Genomic DNA, 17655 nt, shown 5'->3' on the forward strand with positions numbered 1-17655 from the left:
AGGGGAAAGAGTTCCTAGGAAATATTACAATGGAATGAGGAAAGTAAGACCTACCAGAGAAATAAGATGATAGAATGCAGTATGCAAATGATAGCAACAGGAATCCAATCATGTTAGGGATGCATGCCATGTGGAACATACCTTAGAATCATCCCATGGGGGTGTGGAAGAGGCGAGGGAAAGGAAGAAAGAAAAAGGCTGGGTATTTATTTTTTGGTACCACTACCCTGTTGGCTTAAGGTTACCTCTGAAGGTGTTTATTGGGTTCCCTAATGCTGAAGAAAATTTACACACAGAGAAAAGAGACACAGGTACTTAAAGGAGAACTTTTAGCTTTCGGGAAACTGTCTACAGCAGCTGTAGTGAACAGGATGGGTCAAGGAGTCAAAATGCAACACATTGACATGATGTGCCACAGAATCCTTCCAGTTCACCCAAAACTGTGGAATCAACACAATGAGGACTTGGGAAAATTCATGCAAAATTTATACCAGAACATAAAGGAAATTTTTTTCTGATAGTTATAGGTTTAGCAAAAATGAGGGAGTATTTTCATAATTCTAAATTTTGGACATATAGATATATTCTAGGTAAGAGGTTTATTATATACTACTTGTTATTTTATAAAGACATTTTTCTTAATAGAGACTGTCTACTTACTTTTTCTTGTTCTGGTAGCATACAATTACTTTGAGATTAAATGTTAAAATATTCTTATTTACTTTACTGTCTTGGTACTGTTTCTTACAAGAGACTATTCCATGACAGAAAGCCCCCAAATAGTGACTTAGTGTTGTTTTTCTAAAGTGCTGAATAAAGAAGTCTCTCTGAGAGCACTAAGAACTTTGACTTATATGAGGTTTTGTTTTCTGTGTTTTCAGTTACCCACTGTCAACCACAATCCAAAAATATTAAGTAAAAACTTCCAGAAATAAGCAATTTCTAAATATTACATTGTCTGACATTCTGAGTGCCTGCCAGTAGTGTGATGAAGTCTCATGCTGTCTCACTGTGGACGTGAATCATCCCTTTGTCCAGTGTCTCTGGGCTGTTACGCTCCTCAAAGGTAAGTTACTTAGTGGCCATCTAGGTTATCAGACTGACTGCTACAGTATTGCGTGCTTGTGTTCAAGTGAACCTTATTTTTACCAAATAATGGCCCCCCAAATGCAAAAGTAATGATGCTGGCAATTTAGATATTACAAAGGGACGTTGTAAACTGCTCCCTCTAAGTTGAAAAGGTGAAAATTCTGAATATAATAGGGAAAAAATAATCATATGCTATGGTTGCTACACCATTTACTTTACATCATCTCATCAAGTAGGTATGGTATCACTTCACCTCATCACAAGAAGGGTGAATATAGTACAATCAGGTATTCTGAGAGAAAATGAGAAAGAGAAAGAGAGACCATTCACATAACTTTTATTATTGCATATCATTATAATTGTATTTTATTATTAGTTATTGTAGTTAATCTCTTACTATGCCTAATTTATAAATTAAACTTTATCGCAGGTATGTATTTAGAGAAAAAAACTGGCCTGTATAGAGTTCAGCTATATCTTCAGTTTTAGTCATCCTCTGGGAAGTTGTCTAACAACATATTTCCCATGGATAGGGGTGACTTCTGTAATCTCATTTCTTGGTTCATTGTGAAATTTTTTGATTTATACATACATACAGTGTTGCAGAAAGGTGTCTCTCTTATAAAAAGCAGAATTTGACATTGCAGATTGGATTTTACTATAAACCAACTATCTTCTCTGGGGGTTGATTTATTTTATAAATGAAGCAAAATAATTACTGTTTTGTAATGTCAGAGTAACTCAAAACAAAATGATTAGACTCTAGATTAGAGTAATATTGCCATATTGAGTATCAAATACTTTGGGATGCTTTGGGTTTAAGGGAAGAGATGTTTAAATTCAGATACATGGCAGACATTGTTCACAATATGACTAAATAAAATATTTAGCACAAGTGCATGTCTATATTTTATACTCTATCAGAAATTTCTTTAAAAACATAACTGAATTTGTAGTAATACTTTATCATGTATATTTTTTACCAAAGATAAACCTATATATATCATAGAATTTTTTGAACAAGCCATCAATTTAAAATTAAAGATATGGGTTTAACTCCTCTTTTAATTTAAGATAAATAAAATTAACTTTATTTCTCTGAGTTCACTTACTTATTTGCCAATAATTTCAATGTTTGTAAATAATTATTTTATTTTGTGTCTACATAAATAGCATGTATATATTGCTTACAATTATACCCACATATACACATATAAATTACATCACATATGCTGATTACCCTCTGTGACATGATGCATTTCACATTCAGAATTACTAAGGCTATCTTATATGATGTAAAGAAAGAGAATGATGAAGAATGTGAGGTTAGTGTAGAGAGTGGGAGACAGTGGAAATGTATTTAGGAAGGGATACCTGGGGCCTTAAATCATTGCCATTATTTTACTTCTTAAACTCTTTGATGGGAACATGGATGAGTGTTTTATTTTTATGTAAACATTACTTATGCCTCTTTTGATGCAAATGTTTCTCAAAAAAAAATTTTAACAAGAAAACTTCTTGTAAACTGCCACTGCTAAATAAGCATTGCACAAAAATTACTAGGGAAGCTTCTCATACTGCTGAAAGTTTGCTGGGAAATGTTCCTTGAATTTGGAGAGTTATGTATCCCTTTTGTTCTTTCTTTCCTTGAAGTTTTCAGTTTAAAATTTGCTGATCAGATGATTGAAAAGGAAAGTACACTTGCTCAGTAAAAGCTAAATTACTAGTAGTTAGATTAAACCCCTCATGTATAATTTCTGATTAATAGAGAAAGTAGTATTTTGTACATGTACCTTTAGAAAAGGTTATAGGTATTTTTCCTCTTCAAGGTCTAATGGAACCATTTTCCAGACTACCTAAAAAATCTAAAAGAAGAGCAAATACAATAAATTCAATTTGTAATTTATATTTAATACATATTGAATGACCTACAGTGAAATTTTAATCTACCTCTTAGATGCTACAGAAAAATTTTTCCATGATGCTACCAAAATAAAATATTCTTATTACTATATTGTTAACATATTATGAACTTTGTTTTCAAAAACCATCATCAAAATTGCTAACATATACAGACTGTATCTAATCCAATCCTGAAAGGAGAATAAATTTCTAACTAAAACTATTAGATTTTAACATGGAGCTCATTAACAATATACAAATTTATCATGACCACATACTTTTAAAACAAGGGTTACTTATTTTTATTATATATCTCTAGTCTTTAAAATAAAGTGCTCTATTTTTGAAGAATTAACTTTGAAAACTTATTTTTTCTGAGTATGTAATTATAAAATTAAATTAGCTAACCTATGATCATTCCAGCTTTTCAAAATCATGAAATACAAAAGCTTTATAAAAGTGAACTTGAATGTTAATGATTATAGCTAAGAAAAGAGCAGTCAGGAAAGTCACACTGTACCAAGAATAAATCTTCCTCTAGATGATGACTTGAAAGAATCCAGTTTTCCTTAGTCTCAGAAGAGGCCTATAATATCTTAGTAAACTTATATTCTATGGTGACACACTGCATTGCCACAGATTAACCTAGCATACTTTAGTCTTGAAGGATTTATTACATTTTGGTTTACTGATCTAAAAGCCAGCAAGAGGACAGATGTGCTGGTGGTCGGGCCTATTAGAAATATTTCACATGACGTTGAAGTGGTGTAGAACAAATTTTACTTTTTCAGAACACAAGTCTAGCCCTGAAAAGACGCATTTTATAATAAAATTGTGTTATTCTAAACTCTAATATGCACAAATAAAAATACCAGCTTATACCCCTTCTCTCAGCTTCAGATGGTCCCACTGAAGTTCCTTTATACGTATATGCCGCGACAGCCACCGGACTTCGAGCAGACCTGTCAGTACTCCCTTAAATCCTGGTTACCTCTTCCTTCACTTTTTTCCTTTTCCCCCTTATTCCTCTCTTCCCATCTGCTTACAGTCAGATGCTTGAGTCATTCTGTGGGCCAAGAACAATATTTAAGCCTCCAAAGAGCAAAAATAAAATAAACACATAAAAGCTAGTGTTCTGTTCATCATGTATTTCATTTTGTAAGCCCATTGATTGTGTGTAAGTGCCAGGTTTTGATAATTTAATGTTTGCTTTCTGTGAAGTGAGCACATAGACCTTATAGCTAAATCACAGCCTCCCACCAGTATTTCCAGTAGCACAAAACTTAGTATAGACACAGAGAAATTCTAGGCAGGAAGACATGCAAGAATAAATGCTTTGAAGCAAGAAGGAAATCATTATAGTTTGAGGAAAAGATCAAAGGCAGTATAGCCATGCAAACCATTAGAAAGAGTTTAAAGTTTAGTCTAATTTCTAAGGGAAGACAATGAAGCATTTCAAACAGGGGAATCATGGCTTGATTTATAGTTTTAAAAGATCATTCGGGAGGGAAGGGGACAGAGGGAAGTAGAAGAAGGTAAACAGGGGATAAATAATGACAGAAGAAAAGCTGACTTGGGGTGGTAAACACACAGTATAATATACAGATGATGTATTATAGAATTGTGTACCTGAAACCTATATAGTTTTACTAACCAATGTCACCCCAATAAATTCAATTTAAAAGTACAAATAATTTTTATTGGAGTGGGAGAATGAGTTGTAGAGGCAAAAGCAAAAGCTGAAAAAATCATTTGGAACTTATTGCAGTAATCGGGGAAAGACATATTTTTCAGGTATATCTTGCAAAATTCAATGGTGGGATAACTATGGAAGGAAATGAAATAATAAAGATGTCTAATACTTTTCACTTCAACAGCTGAATGGTACCATTACTGAATGAAGGAGCTTGAATAAAAACACATTTGAGATTAGAGTGAACACTAAAAAGCTCCTTTTGGGAAATATCTGTTGTGAGATGGCTTCATCACATTAAATGCTCAGTCCCTTTCAGTATTAAAATGATGTAAATATCCATCTCAATCTCTTACTATAATTTTTGGTTTTCTATATCAAGCTTCCTAGAAAAACATTTCTCTTTCTTTCTCTCCCTTTCCCTTTTCCTCTCTCCCTTTCTCTCTCTCAATCTTTCACCTCTTATTTATTCCTCAATCTCTTCTTAAAACTTTATTTATTTATTTATTTTTAAAAGGAGAAATATCCATGCAAGAGAAAGACATTGATGGGTTGCCCTCTCTTACATGCCTGCAACCCCACAACCTAGGCATGTGCCCTGACTGGGAATTGAACCAGTGACCCCTCACTTTATGGGACAACGCCCAACCAACTGAGCCATACCAGTCAGGGCATTCCCCAATCTCTTACGCTTTGGCTCTAATTGCAGTACTCCAATGTGTGGTTCCAGAAAGAGCACCATCAGTGTCACCTGGAACTGTTATGGAAAAGATGACTCAGACAGCCTCGGAGTTTGAGAAGTGGGGTTTTATTCACGCATGCGGACCCAGAGGAGATAAATTCCAAATTCTGAGCCCTAAGCTTAAGCTGGAGTTTGCTTATATTCTTGTTACAAAGACAAAAAGGAAGAGGAGGAAAGCAGCTGCTGAAAGCAGGCATACAGGAGCAGAAAGCAAAGGTTAGTGTACGACTGGAGATAATTGCTTATCTGGGAAAGGCTGCTGTCTGGGAACAGTTGCTGGTCAGGGCCTACCTAAGAATGGCTACTGCTCAGCTATGTCCTGTCACAATCCTCCTTTTGATGCTATAAGGTGTTTTTATCCCTTTAGCATCACTATACACCTGGCTATGTGGCTGACATCATGGGGAAGGTTGTAACCGCTGATACTGGTATTGGTACCGCTGAAGGGCTAACACCTCGGTGGCCACCTTCCGAGTCACCGTGGCTTCCAAGTGTTGGACCAAGGTTCGGAGAATGCAGGGTTCCAGAGTTATGCCTAGGAGAATTATGAGGATGGGCCCCGGAACAGGCAATATCCACCTTAGCCACATCTGTGGATTGAATCCAAAATTCCAATTTTCTAGCTCTTGGGCCCAAATTCTAATGTTCTCCTTTAATTCTTTTACCTTTTTTGCTACTAAACCAGATTGGTTGACAGAATAGCAACATTCTTCTCCGTGGAACATACATGTTCCACCTTTCTCTGCAGTAATGAGGTCTAAAGCTCTCAGATTTTGAAGGGTCACCTCAGCCAAGGAGTTTATCTGCTGCTGCAGGGTGGTCAGGGAGTTGACTACGTTGTCCATATCTTCACTCAGCTGAGCTGACAGCTTGTAGTAAGTGGATGCAGACAATCTCACTGCCCTGACTCCTGCCCCAACCCCCACTGCAAGACTTTCCCCTATAGCTATGGCAGCCCCTGCTCCTCCCTTACACTGGGAAGCTTCCTTTACTTTAGGCTGCAGTAGTTTTCTCATCTCGTTAGGGGTCCGGATGCTGATGCTAGGGTCTAGGAAGACTTCAATGCAGATCCTGGTCCAATTCTGGGGCAGGTACTTGTAAGCTGCCTTCCCACAGAGAAGGAAGATTCCAGGTTCAGTACAGAGGCTGCTGTTGTTGGGAATATTACATTGACCAGAGCAGAGCTGGGGGTTGAGCGGTCCCACGTCATTCCTTGACTCTGCGGTCCGGTTTGCCACCAAACAGGTTAAGTTCATTCCCTTAGCATCTAGGAAGACAATGGTAGCTACAGGTCCTTGGATCACAGTAGGACCTGTGTCTATGGGCTTATGAGCCCTGTTCCAGCTCAGGGGCACTGGAACACCTAGAAACCCTTTTTCTTCTATAGGCAAACATACCCAGCATTCTTTTGTGGAGTTAGTAACATTCTGGTATGCTGCATACATGGCGTGGACCATGTACTGAACTTGGACTGCTGGGCTCACCCTCTGCCGGGCCTCCTGAAAGGCCATGAGGTTAGCCCTTTTGTAGATGACTGCTTCTTGGGCCAACTGGTTTGCTATGTCTTTTGCAGCCTCTTTCTTAGCCTGTTCAAACTCTCTCTGGCTCATTGTACTTAGCTGGCGGTAATAGTTCCAACATACTTGTTGGCCAGGGTATCCATGTCCCTGACACTTTTGGGACTGGTATCCTACAGATCCTTCCATTATTCCAGTCTGGTATAATTTCTCTCCCCCAGTGCAGAGGAATTGGGGCTGTGGCCGAACGCAGCCAGATGGAATGGAGGTGGAGGAGGTGAAAGCTACAGCTGGAAGTGGGTAGGTCATCACTCTACCGCCGAGCCTAATCCTACCTGCGGGGGCACTACATTTACAGACTGGGGCTGAGATAGACCCCACATTTGTCAAACAAAGCATACAATATATCCAACTACAGAGACTAAACAGAGATAAACTACTCCTAGGGCGACTTGCTCCCTGGGACTCCATTCTGCCGGGGTCACAGACAGTCCAATTCCCAATATTCCTGCGAAGTTGCCGAGTATAGTCAGGTGCCCTGTGGAGTAATGTTCCATTTTTTGGTGTCTTCTCCACTGGTTGGTGTCCTCCGGAGCTTCAGCGTGGGTAGGCTGGGTGAAGGCTTGGTCTTTAGGTCCTCAGGATCTGCTGCTGCTTTTGGCCCAGCTGTAGTGGATCCAAGGGGTGATTCCTGTAACTTTAAGGGCAGTTGGGGTGGTTAGTAACACCAAATGTGGCCCGGTCCACACAGGTTGAAGTGGTTCTTTTTTCCAGTCCTTTACCCACACATAACTTCCCAGTTTAAAGGGGTGTGCTGGCCCCCCTCATGGTAGGGGTCCCTGGCCCAAACTGGACCTGTTTATCTTTCCTAAAGTTTCCCCCAGCTTCTGGAGATATTTTGTCTGCCCTAATTCGCCTTGCAGCCAGAGTCACCCCTTTCATATGCTGAGAACTGGGGGAGGTCTCCCAAAAACTAGTTCATATGGAGTATATCCTGAGGGGTTAGGGGTGTTTCTAACCCTAAGTAATGCTAGTGGCAGCAAGTCTATACAGGGCAGTCCGGTTTCCTGGTGAAATTTAGCTAAGGTTTCTTTAAGAATCCAGTTCATTCTCTCTACTTTCCTAGAGCTCTGGGGTCAATAGGCGGTGTGCAGCTTCCATGTGATGTTCAGAAGTTTGGCTGTTTCTTGGATTACTTGTGAGATGAAGGCCAGCCCGTTATCACTTCCAATGGTTATAGGCAATCCATACCTTGGGGTGATTTCCCTCAGTAGTGCTTGAGTGACTTCCCGGCTTTTCTCCATCTTAGTAGGAAAAGCCTCAACCCATCCAGAGAAGGAGCACACGATTACCAGGAAGTATTTAAACCCTCGGCTGGGCTTGACTTCAGTTAAATCTATTTGTAGGTCCTCAAAGGGTTGTCTGCCTGTGTGTTGTATTCCCGGCCTCATCCCTGGGTGCCCGGCGGCATTATTCTGAGCACATGTTGTGCATTGTGCTGAGGCAGACGTACAAAGTACTGTCAGGTTGGGGAAATAAAAATACCTCTTCAGCAGATTTTTTAGGGAGGTCTTGCTCATGTGCGTGAGGGCATGGCACTGCCTTACTAGATTGCTAGCTTGCCCCTGAGGTATGTATATTTTCCCTTTTGGCAGCCTCCACTCTCCTTCAGGGGTCTTCTTACACCTGGCCTGGTGCGACCACTCTACTTCTGCAGGAGCATAGTCCTCTGGGCTGACTTGAATGTCCAGGAGGGGGCCTAACAGCAGAGCAGTTATTCTTGCCTGACCTGCCCCGAGTGCCGCCACCTTGGCAGCCTGGTCTGCTTTCTGATTTCCCTGGGTGACTGTGGTATCAGGCTTAGAGTGGCCTTTGCAGTGCATGACGGCCACCTCAGCGGGTGCCCACAGCACTTCTAGTAGCCGGAGTATTTTTTGTTTATTTTTTATCTTTTTTCTTTCTGCTGTCAACAATCCTCGCTCTTGGTACATAGCACCATGAATGTGGAGGGTGGCAAAGGCATATTAAGAGTCTGTGTAAATGTTGACTTCTTGTCTTGGCTCAAATCCAAAGCCCTTATTAGCCCCCACAGTTTGGCCCTCTGTCCTGACCATCCTGCTGGCAGTGCTTTGGCCTCTATTATCCTGTAGTTGTCCACGACCGAGTACTCGGCGACTCTCCTGCCCTCAGCCGTATAGCTGCTCCCGTCCGTGAAGTAGGTGACATCAGGTCGGGCCAAGCGCTGGTCCCAGAGGTTGGGCCAGCTGGCGTGGACCTCTTCAGTTACTTTGAGACAGTCATGGTCTGGCTCTCCAAGCTCTGCTGGTAAGTAGGTGGCTGGATTGACTCGTTTCACGGTCTTAACTTATACCCTCTGGTTCCCCTGGAGAATGCCCTGGTACTGAGTCAATGGAGGATTTGACAGCCACTTATGTCCCTGCCCCGCAAGGAGACTGTTCACTGCGTGTGGTACGTGAAGACTGATTTCTTGACCTAGAGTTAACTTGTCTGACTCTTGCAAGAGAGTCATGGCAGCAGTGACTGCCCTCAGACAAGGCGGCCAGCCAGTGGCGACATTGTCCAATTGCTTAGACAGATAAGCCACAGGGTATTGCTATGGTCTGACAGGCTGGGTAAGGACCCCAAGGGCTACCTTGTTTCTCTTGTGTGTATACAGAATAAACGGCCACCCCGGATCTGGCAGTCCTAGGGCAGGAACATCACTGAGGTGCCCCTTGATATCTTGGAAAGCTTTTTCCCCATTTTCTCCCCATTCTAGGGGTTTGGTATCTGGACCCTTCAGGGCCTGGTAGAGGGACCTTGCCATGGTGGTGAATCCTGGCATCCATATCTGGCAAAATTCGGCCGCCCCAAGAAATTCCCGCAATTCCCCTTGAGAGCCAGGGGGAGGGAATTGAGCTATGATAGCCTTCCTCTCAGTGCTCAGGGTCCTCTTTCCCCGTGAGATGAGGAACCCTAAGTATTTTACTTGTTTCTTCCAGGACACCTGATACCCTAATTCAGCCAGGCACTTCAGCAGCGTGCGTGTTCTCTCCAGCCGCGGTTCCTGGGATGGGGCTGCCAGGAGTAGGTTGTCTACATACTGCAGAATCGTCAGGTCTGGCTCCCCCTTGGCGTAGGGCTTCGGGTCTCTTGCTAGGGCTTCCCCAAATAAGGTTGGGGAGTTCTTAAACCCCTGAGGCAGTCTAGTCCAGGTCAATTGAGTCTTGACTGCAGTTTGTGGGTCTTCCCTTTCAAAGACAAAAATGGGTTGGCTGGAAGGTGCCACAGGAATGCAGAAAAAGGCATCCTTCAGATCAAGGCAGGTAAACCACGTTGCTGCTGGGGGAAGCTGGTTCAGAAGGGTGTATGGGTTTGGGACAACTGGGTGGAGGGTTACAGCTGCGTTGTTGACAGCCCACACATCCTGGACAGGCCGGTACCCGCTCCCATCTCCCATCCGGCTTCTTGACTGGCAGAAAAGGGGTGTCCCACTGGGACTGACAGGGGACTAGTATACCGTCCCGTAGGTGTCTGCGGATGACTTCGGAAATCCCCAGACAAGCCTCTCAGGACAGGGGATACTGCCGCAAGTGGCGGGGCTTAGTCTCCCACTTGAGTTCTATGACTATCAGGGTCTGGGTTTTAGCTCCTCCGGGCGGGTTGCCTTCAGCCCAGACCTTGGGGGTATTCTTCACGCAGCTGGGCCTTCAGTCCCGGTCCCAGTTCCGTCTCACTTGGGTTTCCTGTGTCCTCCGAGTGAAGCTGATATTCTCCTTCCCTCGGGAGAACTACGCCAGGATGCTCAGAGTCTGTACCTGCAGGTGGGCTTCCCCAGAAGGCTGGAAGATGACCCGTGCTCCGAGTTTTGTGAGTAGGCCGTGTCCCAACAAAGGGTTGGGGCACTCGGGTAGCCAGAGGAACTCGTGCCTGACGGTATGTCCCCCTAGTTCTACAGTGCGGGCTTGGCAAAATCATTTAGGGTTACTGGGGTGTCTGTTGGCCCCTATAATGGTGATTTCTCACCCTGATGGGGGAGCCACTGGAGTCACTACAACTGAGTGTTCTGTGCTGGTATTTACCATGATTGGCAGGCTGTGGCCCCCTACTTTCATTTGGACCATGGGCTCTTGGGGGCCTAGATTCAGAGAGCCCAGTCTTACTCAGCCTGAGTCCAGCCGGGCCAAGTGGAGGATAGAGGGAGCTGCTCCCTCGGCCTCCTGTTTGGGGAATTTTTTCTTCCGGTTCTGGCACTTCCTTTTCCAATGCCCTCTCTCCTTACATAAGTGTACTGGTCTCGCTCCACGCTCCGGTGCCCTGCTCCCTCCCTTCTTCTTTCACCTTCCTTGTCTGGTGGAGGGCGCCCGAGGGCCATAGCCAGAAGGGCCGCTTTCTTTTCTATCCTCTTTGTGTCTCCCTCTGGGCAACTTCCTCCTGGCTGTTGTAGACCCTGTTAGCAACCTCGACTAGCTGGCTTTTATATTCATCCCAGCAAAACCCTCAAGTTTCTGGAGTTTCTTTCGGATGTCCGAGGCTGACTGTGACATGTAGGTTGTACTGACCATCCGCTGATTGTCGGGGCTCTCTGGATCAAAAGGAGTGTAGATGGGGTAGGCTCCATACAGCCGCTCAAAAAAAATCTCCTCAACACTTGTCCGGCCTTTGAGTGACGTTGCCACCTTGGACATATTGGTGGGTCTCCGTGCCCCGGCACAGATTCCACGGAGTAATGCATCACGGTAGTGGGCCAGGGCCGCTTGCCCTTCCTCTGTGTTATGGTCCCAGTCTGGCTGGGTCTCAGGGGCTGCTAGTCGGGCCCACTGGATAGGGTCTAGGGTCCCCACAGGGGCAGTCACCTCCAGGTGACGGTGTGCCTCTTGTATAAGGCATTGATGCTCCTCCGTGTTGAACAGAGTAAGTAGGAGCTGCCGGCAATCAAACTAAGTTGGGCGGTGAGTCTGCATGATAGACTCCATAAGGTTAATCAGAGCCTGTGGTTTTTCGGAATAGGACGGAGTATAATGTTTTCAATTAAGGAGGTCAGTCGTGGTGAATGGCTGATAATAAACCACAGTTCGACCTGGTTGCTCCATACCATCCGAGCCCATGTGCGGCGGAGCCTGAGTCTCCCTGAATGGTAGTTGCAGCCCCAGATGGCTTGCGCAAACGATTGGTGACTGGAGAGGCTGGGGGAGCACCTGGTTCTGCCGGAGGCACTGAAGGAGGCAAGGCGTCTAAGGCTTGAGAGGGTTCCCGTGCTCGGAGAGCATGCAGGGGTGGAAGGGTCACCGGGACCTCTTCCTCCAGATCTCCCTTAAAAATAGAAGGTCGGCGTGCCTGGGCTACGAGCACTCGGGCCGGGGTTGTGCTTTGAGAGCCTCGGGTACAGTGTGGCTGGCCTGCCTTTCGTGGGTCTCCCGCTTTGCCAGATGCCTTGACTGAATGCTTCACGCAGCGCTGCAGCCACCCTGGCATGTCCTGCACTAATTCCTGCCAGCGGTCAATGTAAACAAACTGGTCGGGGTGATCTGGCCTGCCTGTAACTATGAGATGGACTGCCTGTATGATGCCTAGATTCAGGGAGCCTTCAGGGGGCCAGCCTACCCCAAAAGCTGGCCACTCGATGAACAAAAAGTCTCTAATTGACCCGCATCAATGCTCGGGTCCTGGCCCCTAAACTGATCAAAATTCTGTAACATACAGTCCAGTACTGTGGAAGAGCCCCCTGCCCCCCCCCCCCCACTCCCCATGATGATTCCTCTCGATAGTCGCTGACAGACAAGGGAAGGGATTCTTGGGTCGCCCGCCTGGCTTCTCCCCTCTCAGGGAACATAGGCCTATCTTAGCTAAGGCTGCCTGTGTAGAATTCAGGTTAAACTCCCAGTCGTTATGCTTTATGACAGACCAAGGAACCATAGGTTAGGGCCCACTCATGCTCTGTAGACTTCTGCTGGTGGAGCAACAGGCATAATCATTCACGCAGACACACCAAGTTTATTAAGTTCCCACCCACCTGAACTGTGGGAACCCTGCCTGGACCTTCCAGCCTGAGGGGTGATGAGTCCCTCCTTCCACTACAAGAGTGGGCCTGGTCTTGGGCTTCTGGTCCCTATGGGGCACTTACCAGATTGGCGCCTTCCCAGATTCCACCAGTACGCACCCCTCCAGCCCCGGGTCAAAGAGTGGTCTGGGGACTCAGCCCACAGAGCCCTGGATGCTCAGGACCCGAAATCACCAGGGTGAGCACCTGCCTCCTTATCACCGCCGGGCCCACCAGCCGTTCCGAGGCCACCTTCACTGGAGGCAATCAGCCTGCTCGTGTGAGTTGTTTCCCGGTCAGGGAACCAAAAATGTTATGGAAAAGATGACTCAGACAGCCTCAGAGTTTGAGAAGTGGGGTTTTATTCATGCATGAGGACCCAGAGGAGATAAATTCCCAATTCTGGGCCCCAAGCTTAAGCTGGAGTTTGCTTATATTCTTGTTAAAAAGACAAAAAGGAGGAGGAGGAAAGCAGCTGCTGAAAGTAGGCATACAGGAGCAGAAAGTGAAGATTAGCCAATGACCTTGAGATAACTGCTTATCTGGGAAAGGCTGCTATCTGGGAACAGTTGCTGGTCAGTGCCTACCTAAGAATGGCTACTGCTCAGCTATGTCCTGTCACAAAACATTGTCAAAAAATTACCAGGTTCTGCCTGAGATCTGATTCTGAGATAAAATGGACCCATGAACTTCTGTTTTCATAAACCGTCCAAGTGATTCTGAACTATGGCAAAGTTTGCTCTAGCTCATTCCTCAGACCTCCATTTCAGGTCTGAGGCACTCATTCCCCCAGCCTCTGGCAGTTTTGGCAGCAGAAAGATCTTAAGTCAATCCATCTCAATGGAAGCAATTACCCTGGGTCAAATGAAGTGAAGAGTCATCTGGCTCCGAGATCACCTAAACATATACAATTTTTATATATAATTTTATATGTCAATCATACTTTAATCAAGCTTAAAAATTTTCTTTTATATCTGTGGAACTAAAAATGATGCTAAGTTTTTACAGCAGTTGAGAACTTCAGATATATATACCCATTTGTTTACTAAACATTTCTAACTGCATATCCCAACAGCAACTCAAAATAATTTATGCAAAGTGTATTGATTAGGTATAGCCTACTTATGAGATATTCAAATGTGTCAGCAAATTCAAAATTGAACACTGTCTACTCCCTTAAACTCTAATGTGGTATGAACAAGGCCATATAAAGTGTAAAGATAAAATTATCTGGACTTGGGTAAAACTTTTCAAGGAATTTAAAACCTATACCTTGTTGCAGGAAGCTGTGTTTATTGGGTAAATAGATTTTGAGGGTTACTGAAAAAATGGGCAAGTCCTCTCATTGAGGAGAAGGGAGCCAGAAGTCCCAGGGAAAATTGCTGAGTTATCTAAAAGACTATCCCCCTGGTCTCACTTGCCATTTTCTCCTCAGGGTAGAGTCCAATCTCCTTAGGGTGTTTCAGAGAATAACTTCTAAAGTCTGGCCTCTCCCATCTTATTTTGTAGTCTTACATCTTATCATTCTGGCCACCCAAAATAACTTATGATTTGTTTAATATTTTATTTTTCTCATATATATGTTTCTAGCTACACAAATTACTTGTATTATTTAGACTGCCTTCTGTTTTCCACTTTGATGAAATCATAAAGATTTAGTAAATTGATGATTATTCTGCAAGTATTTATTAAGTACCTATTGTCTGCTGGGAAATATTATGAAGACTTAAGATACTTTAGTAAACACATGCAAGACAAATTCCTGATATATAGAGCTTACTTTTAAGTTAGAGTCTGCAGATAATAAATCCTAAACCTAATAAATTTGTATGTATGCCAGTAAGTAATAACTGGTATAGGGTAACAAAACAGGGCTGACTAAAAGAGATTGTGCAGTACAAGAGGGTACAAGGAGGCATATTGCAATTTAAAAAATGGTGATTCCAGTAGGCATACTGAGAAAGTAATTTTTGAGCAAAGACTTAAAGGAAATGTGGGAATTTGCCATGTGGCTCTGTAATGGAATCGTCTTCCAGTCTGAGAAATGAAGCCATTTAAGAGCCCTAAATTGAGAACATATCTGATTTGTATGAGGAACAGCAAGCAAGGAGGCATTGTGGCCAAGCAAAGTGAGGGAGTAGAAAAGTAGAACAGGCTGGGGTCATAGCGCTACCAGGGAGCAGTTCATTGAGAATACTGTGCACCATGGTTAGAACTTTGGCTTTAGGATGAAACTGGGGCTATTGAAAGGCTTGAGTATAAGAGTAGCATAGTCCAACTTGCTGTTTGAAAGGATTCCTTTAGATGCTGTTTTGAAAATAGACCATGCAGGGAACAGAGCAGAGCAGGGACCTAGTTAGGCAGCTGTTACGGTCATCCATAGGAGGTGGTCATAGGAGAAATAATTAAAAATTGATAGAGCCTTGATATATTTCAACGTAGAGCTAGTAAGATTTGCTGATATACTAGACTTGGAGAAGATAAGAGTCAAGTTTGATTCCAAAGTTTACTACCCGATCGCCCAGAGAAATGGAGCTACCAGGAGGCAGGAAAGACTATGGGTAGAGCAGGTTTTGGCAGAAAGATCCTGAGTGCATTTCTGGTTTGTTGAGTTTGATATATCTACTAAAGGTGTTGAGGAGATTATTGAATGTAAGACTATAGATAAAAAGAAATGTCTAGATTAGAGATTAAATTTATGGAGTCATTGCTATAGAGTATTTTTTAAAATATGAGATTGGCAATTATTAAGAAAATGAGTTAATATAGAGAAGAGAAATATATATTGAGCTAAGATATTCCAATATTAAAAGTGATGAAAGAAAAAGAAGATTGTGCCAGTAACTTGAAGAAAAAATAGCCAAGGAGGAAGAAAAAGAATTGAGAAAATTTTGTGACATAGTAGACGTGGTAAAAAAAAAAAAAGGAAAAATTTACTGTGGATGAGGGAATAATCAACTGTGGCAAATTGGGCTGTTTTATGAAGTAAGATTATCTTTTCTATTGCTATATAAAACACTCCCACAGACCTTTCTGTGAGATAATTTTCAGGCTTTATGGGTCAGGAATCTAGAATGTTTTAATTGGGTTCTGTGTTCAGGATCTCACAAGGCTCAGCTCAAGGTGTTAGTTAGCTGGCTGCACACTCACTTAGAGACTGAGGAACATCTCACAAGTTAGCTCAGGTTGTCTGCAAAATCAAACCATGAAAATATATTTGTTATTTCAGCTTTTAAAGCAAATCCCATTCCTAACAATATGTAAGTTAATCTACTAGGTACTAGAGAGAATGAAACGATCAATTACATTGAGCTATATTTTTTTGAGAGAACATATAATACTCTAGGTTAGATAAAATGTATAAATGAATTACAATAGAGGTTATCCAAATAAATGTGTTAATTTTAACTTGGGGCATAAATAGTAGATTTGAAGGGGGATGTAATTTTTATTTTATATATTTATTTCTTAATTCCTACCTGAGGATATTTTTATTGATTTGAGAGGGACAGAGAGATGTGAGAGAGAAACATCTAACAGTTGCCTCTTGTATTCACTCTAACCAAGGATAGAATCCACAACCTAGGTATGTGCCCTGACTGGGAACTAAACCCACAAACTTTTGGTGCAAGGGACAATGCCCCAATCAACTGAGTCACCCAGCCAGGGCTAGAATGTAATTTTTAATTTAAACTCAGATGACACTGGGATTTAACTCTCTAAGTAAAAGCAAAGGCAGTTTCTCTTCACAAAGCATTATTGCAGTTTGGTTGGAATACAGAGATAATTGTAGCTATGAGTGGAAATCAGAAGTAAAATCCAGATTTTATGAAGCCACAGTTTTACATACTTTTGGGAGACTTTTTAAAAGAATGCAATATCATAAAGCAAAAATACCTGTGGCCAAATGCCTCTGGCCATCCAACTTGATGGGAAGGGGGATGGAGGGGAAGCAGAGTGGAAAGATACACCTGTCTTAAGCGACTATCATTAAAATACCTTAATTTTGCAAATTTTCTAATAACATATGACCATGTGAACAAAAAATTAGTGTTCTTCCCATACTAAGGACCCATGCCCCTGACACCAAGCTTCATTCACTTCCTGGTAACCCCAATTCTTCTGGAAGGCACAAAGGGGCTGAAAACAGCTACACAACTGGTCTTTAGTCCCCTTTAAAGGGGAACTACTGAATAAAGTATGAAGTATAAGGAATTACCTGAATGATTTGAGCCATGAACCAATTTTACATAAAACATCTAAATTACTGATGAAGGAGAAAGAAATCTGTTGGGATTTTGTTTTGTCGTGACTTGTCCATAAAAGTTATTTTATTCTTCATGTAATATTATCCAAGTGAAATTAAGGGAATAAAAGGTAACCATTTTTATGTAGATTTTTTTAGATAATTATCAATTTGATGTCTTTATGAAGAATAGGTATTTCTACAATTATTTAAAAATATGAAACATTTAAACCTGGTTCTGGGATTTGTCTTCGAATTGACATGATGAACTATGTAGATATATTTTTTCAGTAAAAGAAAAGTAAATTTATAGTTTTGCTTGTTTCTATTCTCTGCCTTACATTGTCTACTTCCTTGATTTTCATTGCAAGTTGAAGTTGGATGAATTACTTCTATGGCTGATGCAGAGCATTAACCAAGTTGACA

At 42.5% G+C, this 17655-nt stretch overlaps 1 protein-coding gene across 1 annotated transcript; it reads right to left on the minus strand.

Moving 5' to 3' along the window:
- Positions 1-5824: 5824 nt before the first annotated feature.
- LOC123811211 (syncytin-1-like) lies at positions 5825-7252 on the minus strand. Its single transcript, XM_045827258.1, has one exon. It carries the CDS (start codon positions 7250-7252, stop codon positions 5825-5827), a length of 1428 nt encoding a protein of 475 aa, XP_045683214.1.
- Between the last annotated feature and the right edge of the window lie 10403 nt (positions 7253-17655).

This window comes from Phyllostomus hastatus, unplaced genomic scaffold (assembly GCF_019186645.2).
Source record: "Phyllostomus hastatus isolate PE091 unplaced genomic scaffold, TTU_PhHast_1.1 phas_scaffold_78, whole genome shotgun sequence".
Lineage (NCBI taxonomy): Eukaryota > Metazoa > Chordata > Mammalia > Chiroptera > Phyllostomidae > Phyllostomus > Phyllostomus hastatus.

Bases quoted from the DNA above. Each gene is read 5' to 3' on its own strand.
- LOC123811211 (XM_045827258.1), bottom strand. From the start codon at position 7,252: ATGACCTACCCACTTCCAGCTGTAGCTTTCACCTCCTCCACCTCCATT.